The sequence below is a fragment of the Meleagris gallopavo genome, chromosome 1, assembly GCF_905368555.1.
Source record: "Meleagris gallopavo chromosome 1, MGAL_WU_HG_1.1, whole genome shotgun sequence".
In the NCBI taxonomy this organism is placed as follows: Eukaryota; Metazoa; Chordata; class Aves; order Galliformes; family Phasianidae; genus Meleagris; species Meleagris gallopavo.
This window is the reverse complement of record NC_139404.1, coordinates 174767805-174790201: the sequence shown is the minus strand read 5'-3', so window position 1 is coordinate 174790201 and position 22397 is coordinate 174767805. Positions and strand designations below refer to the sequence as shown.

Sequence of the window (22397 nt, the reverse complement as noted above, 5' to 3'; positions counted from 1 at the left end):
TTCATTTAATTTTACTTGAACATGCATCGGTAAATTATGAGAAGTTCAGTTAGCTGCATTCTAACACTTTTCTAAGATGTTTGCCTCTTTGTATTGGAAGCCAAATTAGCAACTTTTCTCCCTCCCTTGTCTTATAGCAGTGATCAAACTTTGAAAGATTTTGATAAAAGACTTGCTTAACAATCACTCTAGGAGTTTGATTTGCTAGTAGGCAGTCCTTGTCCTCTCCATAGAAGGGAACTAGAACGTGCTTCCAGTCCTGGCAAGGAGATAAGCTTAAAAGACAATTATGCCAAAATAATTTGAGTGTAACAGAAAAGGAAGTTATGAAATGTTTATATTCTAAATTTCTATTGTAGTCTTTGTTCTTCCTTGTTTTGCTGCTATCTTAATTCATGGAAGTCCTGTTGAAGTGATGCCAACAGAAGATTCTGCTTTTATACAGAAACATGATGAATTGTAGTTGCACTGGTAGTTTTTTTAGGCTTCTACACTACCATCCATATTAACGTTACCAAAATAGTTCCTTTTCCTTTCATCCTTCTCCTTGTCTATTTTTTTTATACCATCTGTGGTCACTATAGGTTTGTGTGTGCAAGTCACACTATTGAGATGTTGAATTTAAATTTTTACTTACATTTTCATGAATTGTGGCAAGGGATTCAAATTTCCTTTTCTTGGTCCTGTTTTGAGATAACTGATAATAACTTCAATAATTTGATGCCACTGATGGCAAGACATGAATATTCCCTTAGGAATAGGAGTGAACAAAATGCGGACTTGATATTTATCAACAGGTGTGAGGTAAGGTGACTTCAAACCTCAGAGCTTTTTTGTAACACTCCTTTGTAGTGGGAGGAGCCAAAGGGCACAACATTTGTGTGGGTTTTTGGTTGTTCTTGTTTTGTTTTTTTTATTAGGTTGGTTTGGTGGTGGTTTATTTCTATGGGTTTTTTTTTGTTTGGCTTTTTATTTTGACAGTGTCTCAAAAGCCAAAAATGCACCAGCTGCAAAAGTGGTGCTGATAGAACAAAGCCATCAAAACTTATCTTGCACATGCCAACAAAAGTAGACAAGAACTTAAGTCTATTGCTTTTTAAACTGAAATACTGTTGCCCTCCTTGAAATTTGTTTGATAAACTGGAGAACTTGAGGTAGAATGATGTTTTGAGTGGCACTTCAAGTGGAGTACTTAAAATATCATTTAAAAAAATAGTTAGATGGCATGTGAGGTCATCTTACCTACCCTCTGGCTTGACAGCAAATCTGAACTGTTCCAGAATGATCTTCAAGTCTTAGAAACTTGCTGCGAAGGAACATTTCATAATCTTCCTAAACTACTGATGACGGTTCTTGATTTGTTCTCAACACCTTACCTGAAACTTCTAAGCTTCAACTTAAGACCACCACTTTTGTTCTTCTGAGTGGAGAAGAATCTATTATTTCAGTTTTGTAAGAATCTTTAAATATTTGAAGATTGCTTCTTCTTTGTTTCCTTTTCCTTCCTTGAGAAAAAGCTTTCAGTGCCATTTCCTGCAGTAAAACTGCAAATGCTTGCTTGATTTAACTTTGTGGTGTTATAAATTTTATAATCTATCCACTGGAAGTTAATCATGCATATTCCTTTGGAGGATTTAGATCTTTTAGAGTCAGATATAGGAAAGACAATAGAAGGTTATGAGAGAAGTAAGGTGTAGGAATGGAGAAGAGGGATGGTCTGTGTAATACCTGACCTGCTGTTGCTGTTTTTAAGGTAAAAATAAAACAAGACAATTAATCTGGACTTGAAAGTTTTGTTTTTTTTACTTAAAATGTAATGTGTGGTACTGTAATATTGGGGGATCAGGAAGGTTAGACTCTTCTTGAAAAGTATTTGATGTTTACATGGTTAAGTCTGTTTTGCAAGGTTAAGTTAGAGTTACTGTTCTTTCTCTGAAAAAGGTAATTTATTTGAAATTTGTGTTCAGAAGTCAGAGGTTTAGTAGCTACATCTAAACTCGGATATGTGGGATCAGGGGCTGTTTCCCCAGTTCCTGGATGTTGATATGCACCACATCTGTTTTCTCTGTATGCCAAGGCATGTCTGACTTCTATTGAAACAAAGCCAGTAGATCCTGGCCATATGGAAGTAAGCTTGCAAAGATGCTCTGCACTGATCTCCCGGGATAGGTAATCACAATCCCAGGATTGTGATGTGCACAGTAAAGCACAACTTTCGTGCTGTTCTATTGAAGCTAGAGTTAATGAAATTATGTTTATCTTGTCTGCATGCAGCGTTTCTCCCTGATGTAGCACTTTTACTCAGAGCACATCTTTACTGATAGCAGTGGGGCTGGTTATGCTTTTGTGCAGTAGTAGCTAAGTTCTAATCATAGCCCCATTTGCATCTTCCCTGAACAGCTTTTAACAGCATGGAAGCTAAAATGATGGTGGCTAGGTTACCTGTAACTATTGATGAGTCTAAAATGAAAGATATTAATGGAAGCAGCTGCCTAGTGAGTTAACAGCTGTAAATCCATGAGACTGAAACTGATGTTTTTCTGGCAAGACTAAGTTGTCTTAATGCTTTTTGAGTTCACCTTCCCTCTGCTTTCAAGAAAAAAAAAAAAAAGACCCCTCTCCCCAAGAACTTAGTTACTCTCTCCTTGACTGGTGAAGTGCAGAGTTGGTCAATGTGTAATCAAGCTCGTAGCATACTTACTTGTGTTTTGACTTGAAAAAGTTGATAGAAAATTATACTCGAATCTTCATAGCACTTAATTTTTTTTATTGTGTAATTTGGTACTAACCTTGGTTAAAACTAGTCAATGTATTACTTTGTCAGAATCAGATCCAAGTTGTGACACTGAATTTGTTCATTGTTAGGACCAGCTGTGATTTAAAAGTTGAAGAATGTCACTTTAGTAAATTTTGCTGACCTGTCTGGACTCTTTGTTGCGGGTCCAATTAATTAAACTGAAATGCTCTACAGGGCAAATATAGCAAGTTAGAGAAGTGTTAAATTACATGTTTTAAAGAATTTGTCTCGTACCTATAGTAACCAGAAGTACTAATTTTTGCTAGTACTTTTGGCATTGAGGAATCTTTTATTACTGGCTTTTTTTTTTTTTGCTATTGAAAATTGTTTACTTACAATAACTTTAAATAGTGATGATGCCTTCAGCACATTATGGTACAAATCAGCGAATATCATATACTGTTGCTCAGTGAAAAGCTTGTTAGCCTAAGAGATGTGATCCTGTTTTATATGTTTTTTACTGGCTCTTAAAAGCATATTGCATTTGGAGGGGGAATTAAAAACCTTGCCTGGAAGACTGTAGTGTTTTGTTTTAAGGTCTTCCACTAACAGTGCCTCCTACTGAGATAGAAAACCTGTGCACTCTGAAAGAACTGGATATGTGTTTTGGGATTCTTTTAGTTTATTAGATGACTGGCTTGTTTAGGGTCTCTTTTTATTGATGAAAATTATTACTTTTTTTAAGAGCTGCTAGATAGATGTATCAGTACTTAAACTGGATGTAAACAAGTCTAGTTTGCAATTTGTGAAACATTGTAGTTAAAGCATCTGGTGTACTTCAGCTGAAAGATTAGCTTGAGTTTTCCAACTGTTCCCCGCCAAGCGGGGACTGAAAGCTAATGACTTTGAGTTGCTCTTAAAATTTTCTTTAACACTACTTGTGAGTATGCAGCTGTCATTCAGCTTGGATCACGTAAGAATTGTGTTCCTTGCAGAAATGTTTCTTTTTAATATACAGTGCCTTTCACTTGATTCAAAGTGATTTTTCCATTGAAAGCTTCAAAAACTTAAGTGATTTAAAAAGCTTGAACTACTTACGATTTAAAACTTTAGATAAATATTAGGTACATAAAGTATTGTGGTATTAAGGAGAACGTTTGGAGTTAAACCCAAACTGTAGTAGCTGTTAAGAAAAAGACTTAATTGTTGGATCCTTACAGTAGTATTTGAATAAATCATGACTCTCACAGTGTGATTAAAGCACGTTCATAGACAAAGTTGTCTCGAGGAAAGGTGCAAATGCCTATGGATTAAGAGTTTGGCACTGTATTTCTTGTGATGAAACTGACTAGTGCACTGAAAACTGCTTGAAAAAGACAGGAATATAAAATTGTACTGTGAAAACTGTTAGAATATATTAATTTATCAGAATTAATTATTTTAAAATGTGTTAGTAATGGGCTAGCAAGTTGATCCTTTATTCCCAATGGTTTTTAAAACAAAAAAAGTAAGAAAAATAAAATGAACTGAGGCTGTAAATTTTATGTTGGCAGACTGAAAATGGTTTTTGACAGTCCTGCACCTTAGTACAAATGTGCAGTGAAACCACTGTCAACTTTTTTTTTTAGTTATGGGACAAACTCTGACTCTGAAATCTTGAATGTATCTAATTCCTTAAGGTACACAAAATCGTGCCTTTTGTAAATGTTTATCAAAACAGGTGGTTTGACTAGTTTACCTTACTGAATGGTGTAATGTAGCAGAGCTTAACAGAACTCAGTTATCACTTGTGTGGAAAAAAAATCGAATTGTCATGTTACTGTGTAATTGACTTGCTTAAAAAATGAACAATAAATTTAATAAAATAAAGTCATTGTCTTGTTTTTTATCTTAGTGTTCTCTTTAAATTTGGATGGAATACTTGAGTAATTTTGAAGATTCCTATTTATTAAATTAATAGAGTAGTGTCAGTTCTTTTGTTCTTGGTTTAAAGGTTACCACTTTTCCAGTTCAATTAATACAAGTGGCAATATGTTACCTATAGTTCTATCAGGATCTTGATTAGTGATTCAATTATGAAAGTTCAAGGTGAAACTTTCTGAAATAGTAAATGGTGTTATTGTCATGTTATTAGTTTGGGGCAAGTTTTACCTCATTACAGTCAGTGTTTTCCTAGATCTTTATCAGGAGGACATAAGGGCAGACAATTAAGTGAGGTAAGGTAAAGTTTAGAGTCTTAATGGGATTTGATGAAAGCAATGATGATGTTCACATGGTCAAGTACTTATAAATGAAGGACCTCTTTATTATGAAAGAGTAAGGCAAGTTTGTTCTCATTTTTTTTATACCAGGGCCACAACCATCTCTGGGAGTTAGTTTTGGAACGCCATTCGGCTCAGGTATTGGCACTGGCTTGCAATCAAGTGGCTTAGGTTCTTCAAGCCTTGGAGGTACACTTTAATTTTTCTAATATTTCATTGAACTATTATATCGCACATCTGAATCTCTTGTAAACCTTAAACTTCACCAAGAGGATGATCTGTTTTGGGGCAAGACCTTTACAGTTAGCAGTCTGCACTTCACAAACTTCTTTGTGCCTTACAGAAAGAGTTAGCTATGGCTAATGCAATACTGTAGTAAAAACCCAGGTTGAAGTTCTCCACAGAACTTGGTTGGCAGTTGCCCATGGCAGGGGGGTTGGAACTCGATCTTTGAGGTCCTTTCCAACCCAAGCCATTTCATGAGCTGTAGAAAAGTGAATCAAGAACATTCTTCTGTAACTACACTTCGCACTAATTTGAGTATTTGAAAGTTAGCACATGGGAATACTATAACTAATATATAGAGATGTTTCACCTGCTGTGTACAGCTCTTAGCTGTGGGTGCCAGTTTCTTATTGGAGTAAGATATGACTGATTGCTAGAGAACAATGCAGTCCTGGGGTCCTGCTGGGTGAAATGTTTGCTCTAGCTGTCACTGTTCATCAGTGGTAAGGTAGGGAAAAGAAAGTCTTTCTCAACCTGTAAGGCGAAGCAACATTTGAAAGTGAGGGGATAAAATGCTTTCAAAATGTTGATTAATAGTGCTAGTAAGAGACACATGAAAGAAAACTTTATATATATATAGACCTTTTCATCTGAATATAATGCATTTTCAGCAGAGCTACAACTAGAAATATGATATTTGCATACAAATGTTCCTATCTATATCAGCCAGGGGTTCCTACAGTACAAATCAAAAAGGCAGCAGTGTTTAGTGAAGCTTTTGTGTAAGATCTACAAAGACAATTATATATGATCACAAATGGTGCATTGTGGTTTTTCTTGTTAGATTCTTTCTGCAGTTGCGTTCTGTATCCCTGCATTTGAATCTTCTCAAAGTATGAGAACTGCTACTGTAACATTTAAAAATAATAAACATCACTGGCTATTGGCAACACTTAACTGCTACGATAGATAATACTTGAAGATTATGTCAACTTTACCTTAGATGATGATCTTGAAATTATCTTTAAGTCTACCAGTATGTTTTCTCATCGGATTCTAAACTGTCTCAGATAAGTCTATAAAACAACAAATAGGACAAATAACAACGGTGGGCTGAATGGAGAATAATTCTGGATTATTGTTATTCCTGCAATGTTTTAGATGCTTTAAAACCACATAGCTTTTTAACCAAAGAGATTATAGTCTAAAGATTGTTTCTGTTTATCAATCTTATCAATATAAAGAGCATTCTATCTTAAATTGGTGGACATCTGCTTTTAATTTAGTATTAGAGGCCTACCATGCCTTCCTCATAAACTAAGTATGCAATTGCTTGTTTCATCTATTCTATATTAATTTGTAAAGATTGCTTTTTTTTGGCAAATCAAGAAAGCTGTTTCACGGAAACAACTGTAGAAGAATAAAGGAATACTTGCAAACTGTCTTGCAGTAATGCTCTTGGAAGCCAATGAGCAGAATGAATATTTCAGACCTTTGGAATTTTCTTAATTAGTAGAATTTTTAACATACTTGAAACTGCATTTTAGCTGGGAAACATAAATATTTATGAATTGGTCGATTATAAGCATCCAGACTTTTGCTCTTCAGTATGTTAGGTAAGCAGCATATTGACCCAATGCTTCATGAAATATTTGCTCATAGAGACCTGACTGTTGATAATTCATTGCTGGCTAGAAAGGAGGAAAAAGGTGCATCATTCAAAACAAAATATCCTGCGTTCAAATGATATTTCCTGTTATATTAAATTAAAACTGTACTTGGTTTAAAAATGACAGAAGACTGTGGAACACAGCCTCAGATAGTATCCAATCATGACTGGTTTTAAAAGGTAGAGATTGTTTTGCTAAAGGAATGGTAAAGACTCCATTTTCAATGAAGCACGTTACCTAACACGTTGCACTTGACACAGGGGCCTCGTTTCCTTGAATATACTGTTCTCATTCTCACAGTCTCCTGAGACAGCAAAAAATACAGAATATATTTCTCTTCTGTTGATCTGTCCTTAATATCAAACTGCACGTATCAGCTTGCTTTTCCTTTATCTTGAAGGTACTTCATGCTAATAACAGAGTTTGAAATTCTGAAATTTATTCATTGTGATCATAAATAGGAATTGCAAAATGAATATACAGTTAAATGGCTGCCCTTTTTTGATGATTTTTCCATTAAAAATTATGAAATTGTTTCCATTCTGGATTCTAACTTACTTTGTTATATAAAGCTTATCACCATTCAGCTTAGAGTAGGGATGGATGAAATAAGCCCTGAAGTGAGCCAAGTAACTCAAGGAGGTCTGCTCTCTTCTAAGCCCACGGAATTTTTCTTTTGGAGTAGTGGATGAAGATTACAGCTTTTTGTAATAGAAGTCTTGTCTGAATTTTCCTAGTTTTGCCTCATTTGTTACGTTGTTTTCTTGCTGATTTAACAGCAATTCATTAGCAATTTGGATACTTCAGATACTTCACTTGTAAACATTTATAGCTTGTTTTATTCAGTTTTGTATTTTGAAAGAAATAATTTTCTCCTTGGCTTTCCTGTTGGCACTGATTTCTTACAGAAAGCAATGCTATGTTGTGAATACCACCTATGGTGGTAGCCTCGGGAATATTTCTTTACCAAATAATGCTTAGAACTGTTTATTGTTAGAATACTTGCCCAAAACCTGTGTGTCCTCAATTGCTGTGCCTATAATTTCTTTGTTGTGTGTCTTTACTGTTCTGCTAGGATTTGGAAGTAGCTCTGCCTTTGGGAGCAGTGCCACAGGAGCATCGTCATTTGGGTTTGGAACAACAAGTAAACCATCAGGAAGTCTAAGTGCAGGTTGGTTGGTTTGTTTATTTAATTCAAGCATTGAGTGTTTATTTTTTTTTAATGGTGTCTGTCAAAACTGAAGGAAGAGAACAGATGCATCACATTGAATCAGATGCAATCTGAGGCATAGAAGTGCAGTTACTGCCTGAATACGTAAGCCATACTGTTGCTGAGCTACTGAAATTAATGCATAAATTAGTGACAATATACCAGTAATTCTACTTCCTGTATTTAAAAATAAACATTTTACAGCCGTCTGTAAAACATCTGTGTTTACAGATGTTTTTTTCTTATCCTGTATATTCTGAAGAGCAAATTATAGGTATCTTTCTGTATGCCTATGATTTATGTATTCATTATTTTGAAATGAAATCGTTTCTGTGACAATTGAGCTAATCCTGTCAGCGTAATCTCACTACTTTGTTTTACTTTGATGATAAGATGAAAATATGGATGTAGTTTCTTCTTAATTCAGATAGCTGAAATCTTACAACCACTCTTATAACTTCCATCTCTATTTACTACATAAATCAGAGCTTGTTTTTGAATTATGTAGCTTATCAGCCTTTCTTCAGTGACAGACTGAAGGAGCATCATGTCTCCAGGAATCAGATTTTAGTAACATGATGATTGCTTTTTAAAAAAAATTTTAACTGCTATTGTTATAACCACAATAAATGACTGCTATTTATTAGTAAGTGTCCAGTAGATCAGCGTGGACCAGCATCTTCAGTTCCCATGAATTTTTACTTGGTTAACATTGGATCATTCTATAAAATAGGCCTCTGAAATACCTTAAGCTTTGTGTTATAAGGTGGAGATAGTTCACTAATCTGACTGTATAGCAGAATGAAGGTGTAACTGCCCAGTGTACTTCTGGTAGAACATCTGACTCTGCAGCACACAAAGCATCAGCCTTCTCTTTTAAATCTTTTTAATATCAAGTAAGTCAAAACTTGCACTGATTACACTTCTGTTCATAATAACATTTTCAAATTATACTGCAGCCTCTTTTTAGCAGCATGAATGAGTTGGACACAATAAGATTATAATTGTTTTCAGCTATCTGAAAAGTCATAGATACAGAAGGTAGTAACCAGTAATTCTTATTTCATACTTTCTAAAATGTTTTCATGAAAATCCTCATCTAGACTGAAATCATGGAGTAGAAAATTCCATGACAGTTTGGTTATCCTGAAGCATGTTAACTTTTTATGTCCAAAACTCTGATCTATAGCTTTTGGATTGCATAAGCTTTTTACTTTGTGTGTGTATAAATGATGTATAAGGCTAGTAATTTTTTTTTTTAGCTTGTATGTCCTATTTCATAAGTAACACTTCCAGAATCCTGAAACAGGAGTATTTTATTACCCACCATAAGGTAGTTTTATGTCGTTTCTGAATTTCTCTTTTCAACGGTTGAGAGATGGGGGGAAGTGGCATGTGTGGATATACTGATGTTACTGCTTTTGTTTAGATGTGAGCATTTTGGTTGGTGTTTTGCCCATTCATAAGGAAGTGTTCTGCTATCCTGTCTTGGGTTGCTTAGGTAATGCCTCAACTCTCCTCTTTCCACCAGTTTGTTCTTAGTTTAGAATGAAGATTAGAGGTCCTTGAAGTGTTCCTGTTGAGTGTTTGAGTTGCATACATTTGTTATAAAACTTTGATTTCTTTTTTTTCTAGTAGTATTACTGTTTTTCTCAGTTTCAATTTGTGCTTCTGAATAGAATTTTGTGCTATGAAAGTACTTAAGCAACTTTTCATAGCAGCTTGAGCTCAGTCCAGGAGCAGTCTCTGTATCCAATGTGTCAGTAAGTGAAAGGCAGTGCAACTAGTCTTCTTTCAATTTGATGTCAATCTCTCAGGAGTGGGACTGTGCTCTCAGCAAGTTTGCTGATGATACCAAGCCGAGTGGTGCAGTTGATACAAGAGAAGGAAGAGATGCCATCCAGAGGGACCAGGACAAATCTGAAAAATGGTCCCGTGAGATCCCAGTGAGATTCAACAAGGCCAAGAGCAGGGTGTTGCGGTGGGGTCGAGGCAATCTCAGGCATGTGTACAGACTGGGAGGAAAAACTCAGAGCAGCCCTGCAGAGAAAGTCTTGGGGATTCTGGTGCACGACAAAGGCTGGACGTGAGCCAGCAGTGTGTGCTTCTGGCCCAAAAGGCCAATGGTATCCTGGGCTGTATCAAAAGAGGGGTGGCCAGCAGGGAGAAGGAGGGGGCTGTCCCTTTCTACTCACTCCTTATGAGGCATCACCTTCAGTACTGTGTCCAGGCCTGGGGCCCCCAGCACAAGAAAGATGCGGAGCTGCTGGAGTGGGTCCAGAAGAGGGCCACAAAGACAATCAGAGGGCTTGAGCACTTCTCCTATGAAGAAAGATTGAGGGAGTGGGGCTTGTTCAGCCTGGAAAAGACAAGGCTCCAGAGAGACCTCATTACAGCTTTCCAATACTTGAAGGGAGCTTATGACAGGGAAGGAGTCTGACTTTTTTTTTTTTTTTTTTTTACACAGGCAGATAGTGATGGGACAAGGAAGAATGGTTTTAAACAAAAAGAGGTAGATTTGGATTAGATGTTGGGGAAATTTTTTTTACTCGGAGGGTGGAGAGGCACAGGCTGCCCAGAGGAGCTGTGGATTCCCCATTCCTGGAGGCACTCAAGACCAGGTTGGATGGGGCCCTGGGCAGCCTGAGCTGGTGGGTGCAACCCCGTCCATGGCAGGGTTGGAACTGGATGATCTCTAAGGTCCCTTTCAACCCAAGACATTCTACAGATTCCTTTAGCGCACACAACTGTGCGATAAAACAAATGTTTCATATTTCTCTCTGAAATGCAGGCAGAGCTTCCTTCCATTGTGAAGAGCCTACTCCTAGTGAACAGTCCATCTTAATTCCTAACTCCTTATTTATTTAATGGCAACTGAAAAGACTGATTTAAGTGGAATATTAAGGGCATTGACTCCCAAAATGATGAGAGAAGGAGAAAAATCACCACTGAATTTTCAGAGATAATATTGTGAGGGGGGGAGAGTGTGTGAAAGCTGAGATGCTAAGCATGCTTTGAAATCTGAGTTGGGAATTTGTAATAGAGAACTGTTTTTATTGAAGAATGGCAGTGTCAATGATACAAGAGACAACTGAATGGGATCATGGAGGGATGTGCTTCTACTGTTGGAAAGTGGACCTATGTGTAATTGATACGTACGAGCAAAGAGCAAGTAACAGAGGCCTTAGTAAATCAGCCAGAGCTGTGCTGGAAATCCATTTTGAATTAGTATCCTACTGTAATATGGAGGGAGGAAGAGATTGCTTTTGACATCTGCTGACCTGCTGGTTATCCCTGTAGCATTGAAACAAGAACAACAAACTACCACAACGTGTTATGAGAAAGCTTATATCTTTTATTTGGCTTACCCTCTGAAGGGTTCACCTGAAGTTTGAGTTGCTTGAGTGTGTGCGATGGGGCTTAGTAGGCCAGGTGGATGGTTGAGCTTGATAGTCTTGTGTCATTGTCTGATCCAGATCCAGACATTACAGGAGGGAGAATTCCACCTTAGATTTTGAAATGTTATTGAAGCATTAGAGCAAGAGCTAAGTGAGAGAACGGAAGATATCGGGCTCATGTGGGCAACTTGAAATTCTGATGAGAAAACCATTTGGGTTTTAATTTCTCGGCTTTAAAGATAAGATACTCAGTTGATGATACTGATACAATAGAGGATTGCTTTTACTGTCTGCCAGAGAACTGGTGAAATTAAGTAATGCTTATTAAGAACAAACTTGTTTGTGAATCAGTCTTGTTTTTTCTAATATTTATTTACATTGTGCAACTTGTATAAAGCTACTTAAAATCTTAACTTGCACATGTTGTACTTGGTGTGTGATTACTTATCCGGTTTCTTGAGAGAATGGAAGAGTTATGGACTTGTACTTATTAACCAGTAGTTGGAAACTTACCTTCCAGTTCTCTCTTTCAAGTATTACCAAGTTGGTTGTACTTCCAAAAAGAAAGTAAAATGATGAGGTGTTACTGTTGCTGAAAATGGTGAATGGATTTTCTTCAGCTGATCTTCCTTTGTAGCTGAACCAAATGGAATTATTTTTTTTGTTACTCCCTTTTTATATAAATGTAAGCAACAGCAAAACTTGCTCACCTATTCATTTGGTGTTCCAGAGCTTTGTTTTTCAAGGCTGCTGTTTGACTCAAGTCATAAAGGGTGTTTTTTAGATACTAGAAATTTGGCAGAGATTTTGAGCCTTTCCTACCTCTTACTTAATGTAGGGTCTGTGCCACTTATGTTGTAAGGGCAGGGAAACGTAGCCCACTCAGTAGGGCAGGGGGCTGTGTATGCAGCTTTGCCGTTAACTTGCTGGGAGGTGAAGTGAGGCTCATGGTCTGCTTATCTCTGCCTTCCCTTCCCACCCTGCTTTGTATGTGTTGTGCGTCTAAGTATGCAGTGCTGGGAGCCTGGGGTGGGGGTTATGGTACTGCAGCTACTGTGCAGTTTCGGTGGGGCTCGTGGCTGCCGCTTTGATGGGAATAGTGCTATTGTAAATAGGCTGTGATCTAAGATTAGAGTTGCTTATAATCACTGAAGTAGGCTGTGTTAAGAACTGTAATATCCCAACTGGATAGCTGACAAGTCCACGTGTATTAGCAACATGACCTACTGTTGTAGCTCCACATTTGTATACAATGCTATAAGTATAGTAATAAAGTAGCTGATGCTCACAGCTCCAAGGAGAAACAAATTTGCAATCCTGATATAACCTATGTTTTAAAATATTTTTTCCCTCCTTCGTAAGGCTTTGGCAGCTCGACTACATCTGGGTTTAACTTCAGCAATCCTGGCATCACAGCATCAGCTGGCTTGACGTTCGGGGTGTCTAATCCTGCATCTGCAGGCTTTGGGACAGGAGGGCAACTTCTTCAGCTGAAGAAACCTCCAGCTGGAAACAAGCGAGGGAAGAGATAGGCACCCCTTAGGGAAGTGGAAGTGAATCAACTTTGTTCATCTGAGAAGTCTATTTTTCTAGATTGATGCATTGATTAAATTGCATCCCGTGAGATTTATAAAAAATAAAAATAAAAAAAAAGTTGCTACTTTTCCCTAATCTGAAACACAAAATGAATCGTACTGAACAGCTATTTTCTTGTGAATATAAACCTGTTTATGTATTTTTATTTTTGGCCCTAGTTTTAGAAATGTTCTATACTGCATTATTAAAGATTCTTGTAAAACCATCTATTTAAACTAATGTTAGTAGCAGAATATTTTTTGTTAATAAGCTTTATACCATATGAATATATGCATATTTGTTTTTTGTACAGAAAGTATATTCTAGTACAAATACTAGAGTTCATATCTTCTGTTCCTGGATATGGCCTTTAAATCTACTTCAGGGTGTTTCTGTGTATATGGATGTAAATATATACAGTACAGTGCACACATCAGTGTGTATGTATATGTATAAAATAAAACCAGATGTGCAAACCTTTCCCCACAGACAGGTCTCCTTTACTTTGTGTTCTGTTTGTCCACGTTGCTCTGTGGTTCCACATCTTGATGTTCTATGGATTTCAAACGGTGGGTCCTGGGCTGTGTCGTCATCGCTTCTTGTGTTTTGTTGCTTAAGACCAGCCGAAGTAAAATGTTTACTATCTCATGAAGTTTTGTATGCAGTGTTTAAGTGGATGCAGTGTGTGAAGTTCTTTATTTTAGCCATTTCTCAACCAGTTCTTAAAGAAGAAGCCGAGATCTTGACTCAGACATTTCCTAGGTAATGTTCCCAAACTGTTTTTTCTTCAGCTGCACAGCAGGATGTTGCAGGGTTTCAGGGTTCCACAAGGTCTGCTTGCAAGCAGAGCTGTCAACCTGCATGAGCTCTTTCTTGCAGCTGGAGGGGGTGGGGGGTAGGTCGTACCATTGTAGCCATGATTGGAATTAACTGTTACAAATCAGAGGTGATTCACTAGCTGCTTCTAGTCGGTGCTATTAGCACAAACATGAGAGCAGGTGTATATCTGCTTTCAATATGAGCTACAGTACAGTGAGTCGCTGCTGAAGAATTGAGAAAAATGATGTAATTTGAAGGTTAAACTACTGCAACAGTAGAGTATAAATCTTGTGTATTACATCATAGCTGCTTGTGCTGCATTTCCAATTGAGTGTGTGCTAGAAACATCTGGAAAGCATCCTAAGGAGGTACGTACTGCCTAATGTGAGTTGAAGTGTGAATATGGGACTTTGGATTTGAGTGTGGCTTTCTGTGTACAAGATGCATCAAATGAATATTCACTGTTGTTTTTACAAAAGCACCTTTTTTCTAAAACAGTTAAAGTGCATAAGGGTTTTTTGTTTTTTTTTTTTGTTTTTTTTTTTCAAGCATTGAATTATTTCAGTTATTGAAGTATTATGAGCATGTTGTATGTCTTGGAAGTGATGTCTGCAGTGGTTGCTTTTGGACAGATGTTTATCACTTGATCTGGCAGAATTCAGAGAAACTGAGCACAGAACTCCTGGCTTTTGTACACTTGTATGTTATTGCATCTCTGCGAGCGCTCCCTTAGGAATCCAGTGTGTGTTTTTCACGTTTGGGAAAACTGAAAGCTTAAAATTTGTTCTGACTTTACCTTTTTTTAAAACATACATTGGGCTGCAGTCAAAACCACAATGTTTTTATTCTTTTGTTATTGCTTTTTAATAATGTTAAACCACTGGATTTGTAATGTATTAATTTGTGAAACTAATTCAAAGTATGTACTCTTTGTCCATATGTGCAACTTACCATTGTGCAAACAATAAAACAAATGCTGTGATCCTTGTAATACATATTTGCCTATTTGAAAGGTCATTTCCTGTTGCCTTCCTATGTTATGTAGGACAAACAAAACTATAATCAGCGAATATGTAGAATTCTGTGGTGGTTTTTTTTTCTTGCTGAAGTTAGGGCCTCAATCCCTGGAATGAAAGGGAGGGCTGGGCTGGGGGGAACGGTTGTGGTTTTTGTCTGGAGTCTCTTCACACTGAGTTATATGAAGCTGGGCCATGCCGTAACATAGCACTAGGCAGGTTTTTTTATCAGTTCTAAAGCTGTCCGAGCCTCCTGTGTATCTGTATTTTGTTCTGTTTCTCTTCATGTTAAGGCAGCCTGTATCTCCTTAATTCTAGCCCAGGTGGAGAAGTGATTACATAATGCAATAATTGCATGCTGTAGTACAAACTAAACTGGTTGAAATTGGATTTGAAATAATTACCTTCCCAGCATATTACTTTGTTGAATTTAGCCATGACTTTCATGGTTCAGCACTGCATATGCTTTTTCAAATATTTTTTCAAAGTAAAGCTATGCAATAGAATTATTGTATAGAACAGAAGTGCACTGGAGGGAGGACAGTTTCCTACAAGGCATGTTAAGAAGCTGATCTGTGCTTACGCACAATGGAATGAAATTAAGTCTGCAGTTGGCTCTTTCAAGAAGGGAAGATTAAAGTGGGATGCATGTGGGATGTGATTCTCTTTATTTGTTGAGACCTTGTACAGTTGTGAAGGATTTATGTGGCCTCTTCTACCAGAAGGACCTTGGGTTTTCCATTATTCTCATTGCAATATCCATAAGAGGAGGTATGACAGAGTTAAGCCTCAGTTTGCTTGCGTTGTGAACCTCTTCCTGGTCCATCATCTCAAAACCTGTACGCCCATATCTGCTTGTTCCTGACAAGCTGACTGTGCTGCCTACCATGTGTATTTGCTGTTTTCTTTTTGCTTGGATGGAGGAGGTTGAAATGGAGGAGCTGGGAAGGATTCATGCATCTTCTCACCACAGACCTCCGAAATCCAGATCCTGGCACACCTCTTCCACCTACATGTTCTTAACAGGACTATATGTTGAGCTCTAGACTTAATGGCCTTTTCCTCTTTGACATCAGTGATAATTTTGTGGGTTTTTTTTTTTTTTCCACTCCCAATCCTTACCTTTATTAATAAGTAATCCAGGGTCTGTTATGTCATCTGTTACTTGTTGATGGTGCTGGCACCTGGAGTGCCTCAGCAGAGGGTAAACAAGCAGTAATGTGCAGGGTTTCATGAGACATTAGGAGTAACCATATAGGAAAATGCATCCATGCTGTAGCATGCCAATACGTTATGCACTATAAAAGTTTGTCTTCTGAAAACTCTTATTCAGGTACTTATTCAGGTATATAATAGAGAGGGGGAGGGAAGGGGCAATAAATGGATTTCTAGCATCAATCACAACAGTTAAAATGCATAATTTGTGCTGGCTGGCTGTTCCTATCTTCCTTGCCCAGTACCTTGTGAGTGCATGGTGACTGCCTGCAGGCACTGCTAGCTCTGTGTACCAGGCAGTAGGGCTGTACAACCTGTGTACAGCCCAGGCTGGGCTTGGGAAGGTGGTGCTGCCATGCCCTCCCACCTACCTGGGTGGGTATGTTGCTGGGAAGGAGTGGGAGATGGCGGGGTGCAGAGTGTGAGATTTCCTGCTGTCAGTGGGATGGCAGATTTCAGTTCACGTCAGCATCACTTCTGAGCTCAGTGCTGAGTGCTTGCGTGTTGATATTTTATGCTCCTAAATCAACTGAGCCTGCAAAGACATTCTTGTATTGCTTACAATAGGTAGAAATGGATGACTGTAGCACTTCAATTTTCTAGGTAGGAAAAAAACAACCCAAAGGGTTTCCTGTTGGGATTCCAAAAGCTCTGTTAGAATGCTGCTTTCACCAGGTGGCAGGAGAACCACTTTCATACAGCCCCTACAAGGCTCTTAAAGGCAGTTATGCAGCCTCACCTTTTGTTTCCAAGTCACTCACATTTTCTTGCACCTTTCTCTAAGGCAGTAAGGTTTTGTTCCTCGTCACCAGCATTTGAGCAATGCCTGTGACTGACTTGACTGTGTTGCTGTGAGGTTTGTTACTCAATGCTTTCTTACTCAGCCTCAGGAATCTAATCTTCGTGACCCTGTGCTGCAGTTGTGGTGTGCTCCAGTGAGGAGGTGAGTATGCCAGGTGTTGCTTTAGCCTTCACAACTTTTTCCAGAGAACAGCAAGCTCCTTCCTTCCCTAACTTTGTAGAAGTAAGGCAATTCTAGCTTACTGTGAGCTGCTTAAGTTTAGAAGCTTCTGCAGAACTAGGTATAGAACTGATAGCAGGTCAGTTCTGCTGAACTCTTGCATGGAGAACTTGGAAAGTGTATGTCTGTCCCAACCAGGTCAATAGCTGAGCAGACATAAAGTGTTTTTTCTGGTTTGCTCAACTGAGCTCTCAAACTGATCAATTTTCTCTCTTCTTTTCAATGCAGGTGTCAATGTACAGCACGTACTTGGGCAGCCCAAGGACAGAACCATTATAAAATGTCATGCAATTGTCTCCAAAATCCTGTTCTGATCAGAGGCTATCTGCCTTCTGGGCAAGACATACCTTGCTGGCTCTGTGTCCTTAATGTGCTGTGTTGCAGAACCACTGTGTGCTTTAGGGTTGACCATCACAATCACAACAGTGAGCCAAGATGATGAGGTTTTGATTGGGCACTAGGGTGTGCTCATAGTAAAAGGAAAAACCTTGATAAATACTCAAAATTCAGTAGTGGTTCATCTGGTGTAAGCTCTTGGGGGGGGTGGAAAAAGTGGCAAAAAGCTTTTTAGACTTTCAGTTGGATGAAAACTTGGGTGGAGAAAGAGTATAAACTGTAAACATGTGCGTAGCTAGAGTGCCGTAGTCTATTAGCTCCTTTGTTAGGTAACTAAATAGCAGCTCCTCCAAACTGAACATAAAAATCTCTAATGCTGTTAACATTGATAGCATTTTCTGGCTGTTGGGGCCACTGTTATTTCATCTGGTCACTATGGAAATTGATGGCTGTCTTAAGCAACTTACTGCCACTAACAGTGCACTGCTTAACTGTTTTGACGCTGTTTTCTCTGCCTTCACTTGATTGAAAATGCTCACGTTTCGTGCTCTGCTTGGCACAAAGCAGTGTGAGCAGGGGAAGCTTCTGGGTTTTTCTTTCAATTGAAGTAAGTTGATGACAATGCTGCCCTGCCTGTTTGCTTTGTGTTGCTGGGAGGGGGCAGGCTGGGAAAGGCTGGTGTAGTCGTAGAGTCATAGAATAGCTTGGGTTGGAAAGGACCTTACAGCCCACCCAACTTCAACCCTGGGCAGGGCTGCCACCCACCAGCTCAGGTTGTCCAAGATCCTACCCAGCTTGGCCTTGAATACCTCTGGGGTTGGGGTATCCCCAGCTTCTCTGAGCAACCAAGGGCCTAAGAAGCAATTATTTCCTTCTTTTTATCTAGGACTGGGTAACTACGTGTATTTTCTGCTTGCAGGTACCAGGGTTTGCTGGGCCTATGGTGTGTGGGGCTCCAGGGTGGATGAACGGGGGCCGTGACCATAACAGCGTGACGCAGACTGACTGCTGTCAAGCTGCTCACCTGCCCCGAAGGCCTCAGCTGTGTGGGTGCTGGCCTTGGTGTCATGGTGGGGCTGCAGCTGCCTCCCGCCCTCGGCTCCTGCAACTGTGCCTTTGGAGCTGGCTGTGAGGTGTTACTGGTGCCGGTGTGGGTGGCTGTTGTTGCCCAGGGCCTGGTGATGGAACTTCACGTCAGCACAGCCCGGGCTGCTCCTACTGTCATGACTCTCTAGTGAGGTTTTCCTTGGCTCAACTTGTTCTAATTATTTCTCAGGAAATGAGAGCCAGTAAAAGAAAGCCCTTCTCTCACGAATACACGTGTATTTTAAAACACAGATATTAAATATGTTCCCTGAGCAGGAATAAAAAATAAAAGCGTCCACCCCATGCAAGCAGTACTCCAGTCAGAGCAGCAGCTGGGGCTCTGGCAGTGCTCAGGGTGCGTGTAGCTGTGCGGCTCTACGGCAGCGGCTCCCGGGGCTCCGTTCCCACCGCTGTCACACGGGGGCAGCACGGCCACGCTGCGGCGAGCTGTGCCTGTGTGCCGCTGGCTTGGCAGGTCGGAGCTCAGCCGCGAACTCATCCTCTGCCCGTGCAGCTCGGCAGGGCGCGAGGACGCGTGCAGGAGGCAGCTATGAATGAAAGAAATCCGCCTTAAAGGCCAGAGATCGCAGTGCCACGCGGCACGAAGGGCTCACAGTGACGGGTCGACGCACAGCGGGGCTCCTTCGCTGGGGGAGCCGGGAGGGACCGCCGGGACGGCCGAACGCTGCGCTGCGCTGGGGTGGGCACACGGGCGCCTGTCCGATACCAGTGCGGGTATTCTCATCGGGCAAATGCAAGTGCAGCCCGAACTCAAACCGGGCGGTGCTGGCAGAAGCGCTCCGCGGATCGGGCAGCGCCGCGGGCTGTTGCCGAGGAGCTGCCTGCGCCCCGGGGGGTGCCGGCCTCTGCGGAGGGGCAGGCAAACTTTGCCGATACTTCAGCACCGCAAGGAACGCCCAGCTCGCCTCCCCCGCTCGCTTCAGGTAGTCGGGAAGCACCAACGCGCGCCCGCCGCGGCTGCGCCCACCCCCTCCCGCCGCCGTCCCTCCGAGCTCCGCCGCCCGCACCGCACCGCGCCGCGCAGGTGCCGCCCCGCTCCCGCCGGGGCCGAGGGGCCGGGCCGGGGCCGCGCCGTCGGGGCGGGGGCCGGGGGCCGGACCGTGGCGAGCGCATGCGCGGGGGCGGCGGCCGCCGCTATAAGGGCGGGGCGCGGCGCCCCCCGCCCAGCGACGAGCCCGGACGGGGCGCACGGAGGCGGGCGGCTCGCGGCGTCCCCGCGCCCATGGCGGCCGCGGGCCGGGCCGTGGCGGCGGGCGGGCCGTAGCGCGGTATAGCGCGGAGCAGCGCTGCCGCCCGGCTCCGCACCCCGGCGGGCGAGGCCCGGGCATGCGGCGGCGGGAGCCTCCGGGGGGCGGGCGGCACTGCCCCGGCGCGGGCGGGCTCTGACCCGGCGCCATGTGGGGCGGGCGCTGCTCGCTGCTGCTGGCCGCGCTGGGCTGGCTGTTGCCGGCGGGAGCGGCGGGCAGCGGCGAATACTGCCACGGCTGGCTGGACGGGCAGGGCGGCTGGAGGGACGGCTTCCAGTGCCCCGAGCGCTTCGACGGCGGCGACGCCACCATCTGCTGCGGCAGCTGCGCTCTGCGCTACTGCTGCTCCAGCGCCGAGGCGCGCCTCGACCAGGGCGGCTGCGACAACGACCGGCGGCAGGGCGGCGGCGAGCAGGGCCGGCCCCGCGACGGGCCCGACGGGGCGGCAGGTGAGGGCCGGGGCGGCTCGCGGGGGCGGGGCGGGGCCGCGCTTTCCTCGGGCGGGCGCTCCGTTCGCCCGCGGTCGGCGGTCCGCCGGTATTCGGAGAGCGCGGAGGGACGGCGCTTCCCGCGTCCCGAGCGCGTGCGGCGCTGCCGTTGCTCTCCGTTGCTGCAGCCCGGCTGTAAACGGAAGGGAAAACCGAGCGGACATCGCGGTGGGGGGAAGGCGACGTGACGCCTCCGGGGGTTTCGGGCCCGTTTAGCCCCGCTGCGGGCGGCTTCTGGTACGACGGAATGTCAGGGATCAGCTCGAGTCTTTTGTCGCTACTCTCAAGCCGCCCCGGTGGCTCTGCAGCGCGCCCGCTGCCTTCGCGCCTCACCGCAGCGGTGTTGTGAGCGGGGCAGGGTCGGGCGGCTTCGCTGTCGGAGAAGTTGTGAGCGGCGCGGCACAGCAAGTGCGGGCACCTGCCGGGAGCCGAGTGCCGCGTGTCGTTGCGGGCGTCGTGCCGTGCGAGCCTGGCGTCTTCGGCGGTGTTGGAGTTACAGGAAAAATGGGGAAGGAGCGGCCTTTGAGTCGCCACCAGCCGAGCTCAGCACAACCCTTGCAGCCCCGCTCGATGCACAGAGCTTCATTCGCCCTCCGGGTCCGGCCCTGAGCCCGTGCACGGGGCGCTGTTAGGGCTGCTCGGGAGGAACTGGGAGGGTTTTGATGGTGATGTGAAACCCAGGCTCATTGAGAGCGTTGGGGAGTGCTGGAGCGAGGCTGTGTCCCCACGTTACTCCTACTCTCTCGCAGGGATACAGGGCATACAGGGCTGTGTGTCGCCACTGCTGTCCTGTGTTCCCACCGCACCCCATGTGGTGGCAGAGCACCAATCCCTGCGCAGAGCCAGGGCTGATGTGTGGGGCATCGCTCTGCTCTCCTGCTGGGTGTTCCTGGTTGGAGACACCTCCTGAATGTTGGGCTGTGGCCCACGGGCGGTTTGGCAGTGGGATGGAGGGGCCGTCTTGCTCGCATCCCCATCGCCCACCTTCTCCTTGCCGTTGCAGTGCCCATCTACGTGCCGTTCCTCATTGTCGGCTCCGTCTTCGTCGCCTTCATCATCCTGGGCTCGCTGGTGGCCGCCTGCTGCTGCCGCTGCCTGCGGCCCAAGCAGGAACCCCAGCAGAGCCACGCTCCCGCCGGCTCCCGCCTGATGGAGACCATCCCCATGATTGCCAGCACAGGCACATCACGCGGCTCCTCCTCGCGCCAGTCCAGCACTGCCGCCAGCTCCAGCTCCAGCGCCAATTCGGGAGCCCGCGCCCCCCCGACCCGCTCGCAGACCAACTGCTGCCTGCCCGAGGGCACCATGAACAACGTCTACGTCAACATGCCCACCAATTTCTCGGTGCTCAACTGCCAGCAGGCCACCCAAATCGTGCCACACCAGGGCCAGTTCCTGCACCCGCCTTACGTGGGCTATGCTGTCCCGCACGATGCGGTGCCGCTCGCCCCTGTGCCCCAGTTCCTGGACGGGCTGCAGGGCGGCTACCGGCAGATCCAGTCTCCGTACCCACATGCCGGCGGAGAGCAGAAGATGTACCCGGCGGTCACCGTGTAGCTGCCTGCCACGGTGCGTTTTTAACTTCCAAACTGAGCAGAGGAGGAATACTTCCTTGGAACGCGGCTCCCTGAACAGCGCTTGTAAATAATTTGGGAAGGCTCATGCATGTCAGACAGTGTTTATAAACCATTTATTCTCGTCGAGGTCCGTTGCCAGAACTGTAGGATGATACCGCTGAATTAACGTTTCCAGATACACTTTCATTCCTGTGCATGATTTACAATGGCAAAGGATTATGCTGGAAATGCATATGCATTTCAGATCACTGTGCTTGTGAGATAATGCCGCAGCCATTAAGTGCCCTTCAGGTGTGACATGGTCAGAAGTATTTGCCTAATTAGTTTGCAGAAGAGCTTTGTTACACAGAACAGAGCGCAATGCTCACAAAGCCTTTCTCCTCTCCTCATCCTGTCTCCTAGTGACATTTCCCACTGCTTCACAGACAGTGATAGAGCCGGGCAGAGCAGCCATCGTGTGCTTGGTTCCTGGTTCCAACTGCTGTGGCCTTGTGG

At 43.3% G+C, this 22397-nt stretch overlaps 2 protein-coding genes across 4 annotated transcripts in view; both read left to right on the top strand.

Moving 5' to 3' along the window:
• Positions 1-14890, top strand: part of NUP58 (nucleoporin 58) — a 35968-nt gene extending 21078 nt beyond the window's left edge. For 2 of the 3 annotated variants that reach the window (XM_085216149.1, XM_085216148.1), the window contains exons 14-16: positions 5089-5187; positions 7969-8064; positions 12864-14890. In XM_085216149.1, coding sequence (XP_085072275.1) covers positions 5089-5187; positions 7969-8064; positions 12864-13033 — 365 coding nt within the window. In that variant the 3' untranslated portion in view covers positions 13034-14890. The remainder of the gene's footprint in view (positions 1-5088; positions 5188-7968; positions 8065-12863) is intronic. The other variant, XM_085216150.1, reaches the window with a different exon arrangement.
• A 4949-nt stretch (positions 14891-19839) lies between these two features.
• Positions 19840-22033, top strand: SHISA2 (shisa family member 2). Its single transcript, XM_085216147.1, has 2 exons — positions 19840-20286; positions 21329-22033. The coding sequence occupies exons 1-2, from the start codon at positions 19986-19988 to the stop codon at positions 21880-21882; spliced, it is 855 nt and encodes a 284-aa protein (XP_085072273.1). The 5' UTR covers positions 19840-19985; the 3' UTR covers positions 21883-22033.
• Positions 22034-22397: the final 364 nt, after the last annotated feature.

What these genes read in the sequence shown, in the direction of transcription:
- SHISA2 (XM_085216147.1), top strand. Translation starts at nt 19,986, where the DNA reads ATGTGGGGCGGGCGCTGCTCGCTGCTGCTGGCCGCGCTGGGCTGGCTG. An exon ending in CGGGCCCGACGGGGCGGCAG is followed by an intron (nt 20,287 to 21,328) that starts GTGAGGGCCGGG and finishes TTGCCGTTGCAG; the next exon opens with TGCCCATCTACGTGCCGTTC.